The sequence below is a fragment of the Antechinus flavipes genome, chromosome 1 (assembly GCF_016432865.1).
Source record: "Antechinus flavipes isolate AdamAnt ecotype Samford, QLD, Australia chromosome 1, AdamAnt_v2, whole genome shotgun sequence".
Classification (NCBI taxonomy): domain Eukaryota; kingdom Metazoa; phylum Chordata; class Mammalia; order Dasyuromorphia; family Dasyuridae; genus Antechinus; species Antechinus flavipes.
Window position 1 is genome coordinate 150344461 of NC_067398.1, and position 12685 is coordinate 150357145.

The window sequence follows — 12685 nt, forward strand, 5'->3', positions numbered from 1 at the left end:
AGAAAAGAAATAAGTGATGCAAAAAAAAAATTATGAAAAGAAAATTAACACCTAGGTAAAAGCAGCACATACACAAAAAAATACTGAAGAAAATAACATCTTAAAAAACAGACTTGACTTTATGGTAAAAGAGATACAAAAATTCATAGGGAAAAAAAACTCCTTTAAAAAACAGAATTGCCCAAATGGAAAAAAGATACAAAAGCTCACTGAAGAAAACAATTCCTTAAAAATTAGAATTGGACAAGCAGAAGCTAAGGACTCCATGATTCATGAAATATCAAGAAACCATAAGATAAAAAAAAATAGAAAATGTAAAATTTTTTCATTAGAAAAACAAGTAACTTGGAAAATAAATTGAGGAGAAATAATTTAAGACCTGAAAGCCATGGTCAAAGAAAGAGCCTAAACATCATATTTAAAGAAATTATCAAAAAAAAACTGCTCTAATGTCTTAGATTCAGATCCACTAATTTGATCCACTAATCGCCTCCTGAAAGAATTCCCAATATTAAAACTCTCGTGAATATTCTTGAGCACTAAGATCAAAGGAAAAAAAAAATATTTCAAGTAGCCAGAAGGAAGCAAATCATGTAGCCAAAGTCAGAATGTAGGCAGCTAGGTGGCACAGTGGATAGAGTGCTGAACCTGGAATCAGGAAGATATCTTCTTGAGTTCAAATCTGGCCTCACTTACTAGCAAGTGATCTCACATGAGTCACTTAAACCCGATTATCTCCGTTTCTTCGTTTCTAAAAGGAACTGGAGAAGGAAACTGCAAACTATTCCATTGTCCTTGACAAGAAAACCCTGAATGGGGTCAGATGACTTTTTCAGAAACAATACCACCACCAGACTCACACAAGATTTGATGGTCCCACATCAAAGAAGTAGCAAGCTTGGAATATGATATTCCAGAAAGCAAAAGAGTTAGTTTTACAATCAAAAATCACCTATCCAGAAAAACTGAGTGTAATCCTTCAGAGGAAAAAATGGATATTTAATGAAATAAAGAATTTCCAAACGTTCCTGATGAAAAAACAGAGCTGACTAGAAAATGTGACATTCAAACAAAAGACTCAAGAGAAGCATAAGAAAGGAAACCACAAAGAGTAATCATAAGAGATTCAGTAAAGTTAAATTGTTGACATTCCTGTATGGGAAGATAATACACTTAACTCCTAAAAAAACTTTATCATTATTAGGGAAATTAAAAGGAGTTTACATAGAGAGAATGGGTATGAGTCAATAATGTTAAAATGATTTCCAAAAACTGAAGGAGTAAGAAAGAGGGATGTACTGGGAGAAGGAGGAAGAGAAAGACAGAATGGAGAAATTTTTCTTATATAAAAGAAACATGGAAATAAGAGCTTTTAAAGTGGAGAGGAAAATGGAAAATGAACAATGTTTGAACCTTACTCTCACTGGAACTGGTTCAAAGTGGGAAGAATATATGTATACATTCAGTTGTGTATAGAAATATAACTTACCCAAAAGAAAAAAAGAGGGGGGAGGTGGAGATAAGAGAAAGGGGGAGAGGAGATGATAAGAAGGGTGGATTAAAGGAGGCACTAGTTAAAAACAAAATAGACTTTTCAGGAGGGGCGGGAAGGGAAGAGAGAAGGGAGAATGGAGAGAATGGAGGACGAAGAGAAAGAGACAGAGAGACAGAGAAACAGCGATACAGAGATAGAGAGTGAATTAGAAACCAGAATCCAACAATATGCTGTTTATAAGAGAGATACCTGAAATAGAAAGAAACACAGAGTTAAAATAAAGGACTGGTACAGAATTTATTATGCTTCAACTGAAACAAAAAAAGGCAGGAATATCAATCATGATCTCAGACAAAATAAAGCCAAAAAAAAAAAAAAGAGAGAGAGAGAGAGAGACCTAATTAAAAGAGATAATCTGGGAAACTACATTTTGCTAAACAGTACCATAAATAATGAAATAATATTAAAAAAAAATTTCCAGAAAGTTTCCCAGGTAAATAACATCATTTCTCAAATATATACTGAGTATAGAAATTAATCAAATTTATAAAAACAAGAGCCATTCCCCAGTTGATAGTCAAAGGATGTGATCAGTTTTCAGAAGAAATCAAAAATATCCACAATTACATAAAAATGTTTTAAATCATTTTTGATTTTAAAAAATGGAAATTAAAACAACTCTGAGGTATCACTTCACATTTCTATCACAAATTACAAATGCTGGAGGGATGAGAGTAAAATACTTCCACTAGTTAACTCATGAACAATTTGAAACTATGCCCAAAATATGTATATCCTTTGACCTGCAAAACCACTAGTAGGTCTATACCTCAAAGATATCAAAGGAAAAGGAAAAGGACCTATTTGTACAGAAATATTTATTACAACTCTTTTGTGAAGGTAAAGAATTGGATATTGAGGGAATGATCATCAATTGGGGAAACGGCTAACCAAGTTGTGGCGTATGATTTTAATAGAGTAATACTATGTTACAAGAAATGGTAAAAGTAGTGATAAAAAAAACAAACAAACATGGCAAGACCTATATGAACAAAAGCAAGGTGAACTAAGAAGTGAGAGATCATTATGTATAGCAACAGAAATGTTGTAATGATGATCAACTGTTAAAGATTTTTCCAAAGAACTCCTAATGAAGAAATGCTATCCAACTTCAAAGAGAAAACTGATGAACTGTTAGTATAAATTGAAATATGATTTTCTCACTTTATTTTTCTTGCAATATATCTAATATGGAAATATATCTTATATAATTTCACTTGCATAATTGCCTTTTCAGTGGGTGGGGAAGAGGGTAGGAAGGAGGGAAAGAATTTGGAACTCAAAATTTGAAAACACTGTTAAATATAGATTTTTTTTAAAAGTTAAATTTAAATTGTCAGGAAAAAATGAAACAATAAACATAGTGAGACAACATAGTCCTTTATGCTCTTCAGTCAACTGTGTTACTATGAAGATCAAAGTCAGTCTTTGTGATAGCTATTAGAGACCAACTCTATGAACTCTATGAACATTTACAGCTGCATAAATAAAAAGCCTCATTCAGTATTTTATATCAAATAGTTTCTTATTTCCTCTTATTTTTTTTTTCCTTGCTTGTGCTTTATCAAAATCATTCCATTCAAATTTTAGGGTATGCTGTTGTCAGCAAGTTTTAGGAGAAAACATTTTTGAAAGTAGAGAAACTAACATATCTGTTAGAAACAAGTTCAGAAAAACTAACCAATATTATGTGAACCCAATCCTTTGTAGAGATAGAGAATTAGATATTAAATATTGAATATAATTTGTTATTTTTAATCCAAAATTCTTCCACTTAAATTTACTCTAATGAGTTTGTAATGGAATATTATTATTCCGTGGGAAATGATGATGCTGGATCATGGATGATGCTGTATTCTGGACGTTCTCAGAAAACAAACAAACAAACAACACATGGAAAATCCTCCATAAACTCAAGCAAAGTGACATGTACTGTATAAAAAGTAATAGCAATATTCTGAGATGACTAGCTCTAAATGACTTTGCTACTCTCAATAGTACAATCATATAAGACTACTCTGAAGGACTTCCTATCCATGAAAATTCTATCCATTCCCACAGAAGGAACTGATTGTGTCTGAATACAGAATGAAGAATTCTCTCTCTCTAACCTCTGTTTTTTAAACTTTTTTTTTTTTGGAAGATTTTTATTTTCATTAGGGTAAAAGACCTATGTATTCTTTTACAACTTGACTTTTATGGAGTGGTTTGCATAATTTCACACGTGATTTCTTAATTGTGGGTGGGGATAAAGAAGAGAATCTAAAACTCAAAAATTTTAAAAATAAATACAATTTTTTAAAATTTAATTGGGGAAAATGTTAAATAAATATATTTTTTTAAAGAAACAAACACTTGTGCTTTATATCCTGGTTCTTAAAAGTGTTTGTTATTTAGCTGTTTTCAGTTGTGTTCAGCTCACTGTAGCCCCATTTGGAGTTTTCTTTATAAAGATACTAGAATGATTTCTCATTTTCTTCTCCAGCTCATTTTACAAATGAGGAAATTGAGACAAGTGGGATTAAATGACTTGCCCAGAGTCACACACACTTACTTGATTTGATCTGATGAGTCTTCCTAACTTCAGGCTCAGTGTTCTATCACTGCACCACCTTTCTGCCCTAAAAGTGTTTAGTCTATGCCTTTGAGATGAATTCTAGAACATAAGTAGGAAATGGATTAGACTCTCTCACAAGGAATTGCTGAATGTTTTCCATGAGTCAGGACTCCGGACCAAGGCCAGAGGGAATAGAAGAATCATACCCCAGGCTCCAAGGGAAACATCCTATGGGTAGGAAGAGCAGTTCTGTCACTGCTGGGCATATGACTCTGTGTACCAAATTACCTTTTTTCCACTGAAAACTGAAAAGAAGGCTAAAGTAGGCCTGAAAGTAGGGGTGAGGGGAATGCATAGTTTTTTTTTTTTAAATTTATTTTTAATGCACAGCATGTTCCCTAAATAAGTATTCTGGCTACCACAGGAACTTTCATTAGTTCTCATTCACGAGTTAGGACATTAGGATCTGTTTCCTGCAATAGGTTCCTCAATACTTCAAAAGAGTCAGCTCTTTGCATAGGTGGCAGAGAATGTACTGTTCTCATTCAACATAGCCTCCTCTTCACTTCCATTCTAGAGTTATTCCCTTTCCTTCCCCCCATAAGAGTTTTGGTCAAAGAATTACAAAATCATCAAATTTAAAACAAAAAGAGCCCTTACAGATCATTTCTATCAATATATCTTTCTTTATACATAATAGAGTCCTGAAAAGCAGCAGCTTAATTTGTTGTTTTTAAATGAGATTTTTTAAAATTGCTTTTTGGTTTTAAATAGTCTACATTTTCCAATGCATGCCTATGTTCTCTCTTCTCCCTGAGTCATCCTTTATGGCAAAAAAAAAAAAAAAAAAATGAGAAAAAAAAGTTCGGAAAAACTAACCAATATTTTGTGAACCCAATCCTTTGTAGAGATGGAGAATTAGATATTAAATATTGAATATAATTTGTTATTTTTAATCCAAAATTCTTCCACTTAAATTTACTCTAATGATAACTCTAGTTATCAAGGTGACCCCTGTATTTTTCATGTTAATGACAGCAATTAGATCTTGCCAACAGGAAAGGATTTGAGTACAAACCAGATATGTCCAGAACTAGACTAGCAGCTAAAATACCTATGAAACTCCCACTATTAAAATGTAAGCTATTTGAGAAGGAGAAGTGTCTGGCTTTTTTTTATTTATAACTCTAACACTTGAGTAGGTCTATACAATTCACTTATGCCACTCTGTCCCAATCTTTATTATTATTACCCACTGATCTCCCAATTTTTTCATTATTTAGATCACAAATTTTTAGTCTCTGGTTCATAACCTCCTTTTCCATTTGTACCTGATACCATCATTAGAAATTTCCACATTCAATTTGTATTTGACAAATTGACTAAATGACACTGTCATTTGTAAATTTGACTAAATGACATTTAGCAAGGATCTACAATAGGCAAGGCATTGTAGGTAATACGAATAATAAAAATGATTCAGTTTTTGCTGAATAGGGTTCTAGAGAAATTTTTTTAAAATGAAAGTTGCCTTTTATCTGGAAGGATCAAGGATAGTTGGCAATTGAGCCAAATCTTAAAGAGTAAGATTTGAAACCTATAAAGAAACATATTGTCCATTCATTTGGTAGAATGAGACCAATCCATGCTTTCTCATTCTGTGTCATTATTATCTATGATCTCCTATAAGTACTCCATAGGGAAGTCCATCCAACTTGTTGGGTACTCTCCTCTAAGACACCATGTTGATACTAATGGAGCACCAAAGTTATCCATCAATTATCACTTATACATGACTGGTCTTCCTTTTTTTCCCCACTAATACATTTTTCTGATTTTATTTTTTACAGTGCTTCTCCCGCACAACTGTTTATTGGTAATATGCATCTTACTCACACTCAGCATGCGCCTTGTCTTTTAAGTGATATGAAGTTTTAATTCTTTAGAATTCCATGACTTGCAACCATACAAATCCATTAGAAGAATACTGATTTAAAAAAAAAAAAAGAAAAATATGTTTCAAGAAGTAGCTTGAGGTGATTAAGAGCACCATGAAATTTCCCAAAGACAATCTTATCCCCTTATCCTTTCAGTTCAATGTTTGTCTTTAAGCAGTCTCTGTCCAAGATCTATATACTGATAGAACAAATTGAGGGGTTGACCATCCATCTATATGTGACTTTATAAACAATAGCCAATCTTCATCCACTTGGTTTTTCCCCATCAATCTTCAAAAAATTCCATCTCCTTTCCTTTCTATTCTGCTTAGCTATTGTCCAGTTTCTCTTGCCTCTTTTAATAGTTAAGCTTGCTGAAAAGGTCATTGCAGAAGATGATCTTAAGGTCATCTTTTTTAAAAATAACATTTTTTCTTATGAACTTAGCAGCACAAACATTTTAATACTCAAAGAACAAAAAAGATATTATATGAATCATTCAACTTCTGTCATGTATAGTACTTAAACATAATTGAATTTACCAAAGTAGTAACAAATTGCCCTAGTTTTCTCCATTCCCTTACAAATTTCCTTCTATTGTTTTTTTTCTCTGTGTTTTTAAAGCTTTATTAATACTCCTTCCTTTTTTTTATACCACTCTTACTAACCATTAAGGATTCCCTCCTTTGGAACAAGTGTATTTAAATAAAATGACCCAACAAATCAGTATCTGATTTGCATGTCTTATTCTGCACCTCTAATCCATCCCATCTCTATTAAGAGATACGAGACATGCTTTACTGTCAGCCTTCTAAAGTCGTGATCTATACTCATGTTTGGTCACTGTGTTGATCAAAACTGCTTTCCTTTGTATTACTAGGTCATCCTAGAAACATATCCCAATTAGAAGTCCAGTGACCTTTTTCTATTCTAATCCTCTCTGACCATTCTCAAGCTTTGAAATGGTTGACTATAACTCTCTTCTTGAATACTAGTTTTCTTTCCTGGCTTCAGAAACATCCTACATTCCTGGCTCTCCATCTCTTTCTCTAATCACTTCTCTTTTATTTATTTTTTTCACTAAATCATTTTCTTCTGAATTCTTTGTTTTCAGTTTTTGTCTCTTTTCACTCCACATTCTCTCCCTTGGCAATTTCATTCACTCTCATTATTTTGATACCATCTCAAGGCAATTGATTCCCAAACTTCAACCTTTAGTTGTTGACCTTTCCTTTGATTTTCAGAACATATCTCAAACCGCCTTCAGGAATTCTCTTCTTGGCTATCCCAGTCAACCTATTCAACAGTGACCTTATGATTTTCCCCAATCTGTTCCTCCTTCTAACCTAATCACCATTCAAGGTATCTCACATTTGTCACTTTAAGATCATCTTTACTTATTCCTATAAATTAGCAGGACTGACTTAATCCACATCCTCTCTGGATCTCTCCTAGATAGAATCCACCAGCTTTTCTAATTTTATACTTCTATGGCATACAACTTTTTCATACTTTTCATGCCTTTGTAACCTGGGCTATTTGTACCCACTACACGTCTCCAATTTCTTTTGGGTCATCTGCAGTTTTCATTCTTCAGGGACTTAAATGTTTCACAACTATAAAGCATCATTCCAAAAAACTGTTTGAAAAACAGGTTTTTATGTAAGGGATCAGTTTGGGATCATAGGAACTTAATAAATATCTACTACTTATTGTTATATTTGTATTCTGCAAAGCAAATAACTATCCTATGATAATCTCTCTTTTTTATCATGGTCAGGAAATCAAAACTCTTTATTCAACTATTTTGGTTAATCATTTACCTCACATGCTATATATAAATGCCAATTTTAAAGAATAAAAATACAGTAAAACACTTCAAATCAAATAATACTGATATAAATTCAGCCTCATTTGACAAAGAAGTCATCTTAATCATACATTTAGAGCTATCTAGTTCAATGCACTTAGTGTAAAGATCTCACAGGACCTTTGTGTCATTATGAAGTCAGTTATCATTATACAGAAAATTCCTAAAAAACTACCATATATCGTATAATATGATACAAATAATAGAAGTCTAAGTTATCTGTTGTATAAGTTTACATTTTCTTATAACTAATTTTTTAAAAGAAGATCCACCTGTACTGCCTAGGAATCATCTCTCATTGTATAGACTTTTTATGGTTCTGTCATTTTACAGATGAGGAAACTGAGGCAAATAGGGTTAAAGTGATTTGGTTCAATAGTTCAAATTTAAGTAGTTCAAAATTCAAGGTAACAAAGACCCTTTAAAATATTATTTAATCTAAATAAATATATTTTGATGGTAGAAAATTCCATTCTTCATAGTATAGAGAAATTAATTTTATTGTAAACCAAATTGCTAGTTAAAGTGAATATTTAAAGCTTGTCATGGACAGTAACACAAAGAGAACTCAATTTTTGAACCCTACTTTGGACATAGAAATGCCTTATCTCAACTCTGGCCATAGCCAGTACATTTCTGCTCTGACATTCTGATATGAATTTTGATTGACTAATAAGTTAACTGTAATGGTGCGCTCCAGAAAAGCATCCCAAAACTCTTAATCTTATCCCTTTTCTAATACTTTAGGGCCAGTTTCAATAGAGGTTCTAAGAAAAGCAATTTTGCCTAGGAATTACTCACCTTCATCCTTCAATTGATCTGCTTTCCCCACATCTTCAGGCAAAGAATTTGAGAGTGGCAAAATGTCATTCTGAAACATTTTTTAAAAAATCAATGTGATTTCCATTTAAGCCAACAAAGATTCATCCAACAGAACCTCTATCAAAATAATTCCAAATTAAAGATTCTGATCATACATTACATCCATCAGCTAAAGAAACTATTCTATGGTATCAATGCCTACCATTTATTCAGATTTTCTATGACTAGACCTACATCCAACCAAAAAATACTCAACAGGCAGCACTAGTAAAAATCATAAACATAAACAATCTAATATCTCAAGAGACACATGAAGAGCCTGTATTTCACTACCTGCTTACATGTAAAGTTTCATGCTTATTTTTATCTTGGATTAAACTTTTCAAGTATATAAAACTATTTATAATTTCCCAGAAAATATGGTTTATAATTGTAATGCTCATAATAAATTAATTAACTGTGACTCACTTATTAAAATTACAGTATGTGTAATTTTAAAAATGCTATAAATATTACCTATTTCATTGAGGGAAAGAACTGTTGTTAGTTTTGTTTTTTTATTCCCAGCCACTAGCATAGTACCTCTCTTATAAGTAAGCATTTAATAAATGCTTGCCAGACTAAAAATTAAGGATTATTAATAAAACATCTGAATCTCACCATTGAGTTTTTAGATAAATCACTAAGTTTTTGTTTTTGTTTTAAGTCAAACAAGTAAACTGAAGGAATAAAAAAAAAGCATATTATAATTCTGCTGAAAGCCTAATAGGAAACTCTAACAGCTACAATTAGTTAAAATTGCCTGTAGCTATATAAGATGAAAACAAGTTTGGAATAGCCTTGCAATCCCTGCTCTGAATATTTCAGGGTTTTTAGGGGTTTTGCTGTTTTAATTCTAAACCTCTAGCAAACCCAGACAAAGTAATGGATATATATATTTTTAACTTTTTTAAAACTTCAAGCTTTAGTAATATTTAGCATTTAGTAATATTATTGTATTATACATAACACACACAACATATCATATTTAATATTTAATAATGTTATTTTTAATATATTAATATTAGAAACTAAATTATAACTTATTCTTTCTAGGTCCCCAAAAGTGGAATGTTCCATTTAAATGATATAATTCCAATTTTATAAATTCAGCTAAAACCACTTCTCATGAGCTGGATGTAAATTTGATTTGGAGACTAACTTCATTTTAAGTTGGATTTAAAAGAAGGGGACGAACAGAATGCAAAAAAATCTTAACTTTCTTCTTTTGTTTTCTAAATTATTCAATTTTAGGAATATGTTTGCAGACTTTTTGGTAGCAAACATACTTAATGAAATGATATTTGGCATAATGCCTAGAACACAGTAAGCATTTAATAAATGTTTACCGAATGACAGATTCCATAGACTACACCATCCAGCTAAATTAGCCTCATGCATTCCATTCTATCTTGCCACTTTACATATATGCCCTAGCTTCCTCCATGTTTTCCCTCCACACATCCATTTCCTGGTTCCCCCAGTTTTCTTTAAGGCTGAGTTCAAATATCACGTTCTCCTCAAGGACTTTGCAGAAACTAGGGTTTTTGCATTTTTGTTCCCCTCCCTCAGCTTTGTTCAGTGCTTGGCACTTAGCAAACTTTTAATAAATACTTATTGAATGACTGATCCTCTCTTATCTCCTGCACCTATCAGAGGGGTAAGATGCTGTGTCATTTAACAGCTTCTAGATCACTTTCTTCTTTGGACTTTCTTGGGTAACATCATTAACCCTGAGTCTTCCAGATGGAGGATAGGCTAGTTTTTATTTCCAGTTGTGCCAGTTCCAAATTGAAGATAGATTCGGGATCCTGGTTTTGTTTTTCCTACTTTATATTACTTCCTAAAGTGAGTATGTGTAGAAACATCCATCCCAAGATAGATCTGCCCAGGCTCAGAGATAAACTTGTGGGTCTGAGAAGTCCACGGGTCCACTGGAGATAATGTAAAAAAAAATTTCTTGACTATCAGAGAAGATTACCATTGGCAAGAGAATGCCAAAAATTTGTTAGAGTAGCACAGAAGTGAAGTAAAGTAGAAAATGCCTTATAGCCATGCCCACAAAATGCATTACACCTTTAGTTAAAATATAAAAACAATGAGTTTTTAGTTTAAGACTTCCCACAAAAATTGCAACACTATTTGAGGTTACTGACTCCTATTATAAGTTTGACAAAAGTTAAATGCATATTTATGAATAATCCTTACTTAGCATTTCTTTTATGTGTAAAGAATACCTGTCCCATACCTAACATAATGGATAGCTTTCAATTCTCACTTTGGAGAGATTTAAATCTGAAGAGCCCATATCAAAGATATAAGTAAACTGTCCCCAGTGTACAGAAGACCAAGTCTAAGACCAAGTACAAAACAAGACCAATATTGGAAATTTTCATTGTTTTATAGTATGTTTCCAAAAAAAACTTGAAGTGAAAAAAGCTTTGGAATAGAACTCATGTTGAAGAATTCTTTGAAGAATGAGTGAGAAAACCTGGGTTTCAATGTTATATTATACACATTTACTTCAACTGTTAGTTCTTGCCAATAGCAAGATGAGATGAAACCTGCACCAGAAATGGTGTGAACATCATTCCCTATGGTTGTGTCATGTACCCATTTTTTCTTTCTGCAATACTTCAAATACCTGTGACTTCATTGAACTAGAACTAATTTTAACCAAGTGGTATTTTTTCATGTAGTTGTGCCCTATGTTTTAGAAAAGGCCAGCTGCTTTATAAATTTTTAAAAGAGTTTGGGCTCCTTAGAAGCTTACTACTTAGAGAGGCTTCCCTCTCAATCATGGAATCAATAGGGAAGGGAGAGAGGAAAAGGAAAAGGGAAGGATGTAGGGGAAAGAAGTGAGGCAAAAGAAGGGGGAGGCAGAGAGGAAAGGGCAAGATGGAGAGATGGAAGAGAAAGAGAAGAAAGAAAAAGGAAGGAAGAGGGATGGAAAGGCAGGAGGAAAAAGAAAGAAAGAAAGAGAAAAAGAAAAAAGAGAGAGAAAAAGAAGAGAAGGAGGGAGGGAGAAAGGAAGGAAAGGGGGAGGAAGGAAAGGGGGAGGGAGGAAGGAGGAAGGAGAAAAGTAGAAGGAGGAGGAGGAGGAGGAGGAGGAGGAGGAGGAGGAAGGAGAAGTGGGAGAGAGAGAAAGGGAGGGAGAAAAGAAGGGAGGGAAAATTCCTCCCTCCAATGTATGAAATTCAGTTAACTACTGAACAGTTAACTAATTGAAGAGCACTAGATGATACCCATAGGACCCTAATGCACTCTGGGAGTACTTTGTTACCCAAACATCTGACTCCACAATTATGCCATTCACACAGCATCAATTCTAGTCACACTTGAATCAGTCACAAAAGAAGAGAAGATCATATCAAGCTTACCTTACAGAAGGAGTTTGTGAACATTTCTGTCAGCGGTTGTGATACAGCAAGGTGAGTATCTTCTGGGCTGATCTTGAAAACTGTCTCTAAGCACTGAATTGCAACTAGAAAAAAATTAAAGCAGTCAAGGGAAAAAAGCAATGATGAGGAAGCCAGTTTGTTTTTTTTTTTCCTAGTGGGATCACAGTTTATGATAGTTCAGCATTTCTGAGCCAAGAGCATAAGGCAAAATAAATGTTTCAGCTGTATATAGAAAATTCTGTTTATAGACCAGCTGTTTCAGGAAAGAGATGTGCATTTATATTAATCATTTTAAAATGTAATATGGAAGATAATACTAGGCAATATTTAACCATTACATCACTTTATGTTACTAAATAAGTGGTTACCACTGGAGTAAACTATTAAATTCAACTAACATTTGTTGCTATTAATACTTCAAACTTAATTTATTAATAAGCAATACTATACTGTCTTAATAGAAAGTACAATGTAGTTTTTGTCTTAAATTAAAAAAACCACAAG

The 12685-nt window shown here is 32.9% G+C and overlaps 1 protein-coding gene across 4 annotated transcripts in view; it reads right to left on the minus strand.

Annotated features, from left to right (window-relative positions):
• Window positions 1–12685, minus strand: part of SGTB (small glutamine rich tetratricopeptide repeat co-chaperone beta) — a 72063-nt gene that overhangs the window by 38085 nt on the left and 21293 nt on the right. For 3 of the 4 annotated variants that reach the window (XM_051991321.1, XM_051991329.1, XM_051991344.1), the window contains 2 exons: window positions 12161–12264; window positions 8721–8790 (listed from right to left, as the gene is read on the minus strand). The exons of the other annotated variant lie outside the window; for it this stretch is intronic. In XM_051991321.1, coding sequence (XP_051847281.1) covers window positions 8721–8790; window positions 12161–12264 — 174 coding nt within the window. The remainder of the gene's footprint in view (window positions 1–8720; window positions 8791–12160; window positions 12265–12685) is intronic. 4 annotated transcript variants of the gene reach the window in all.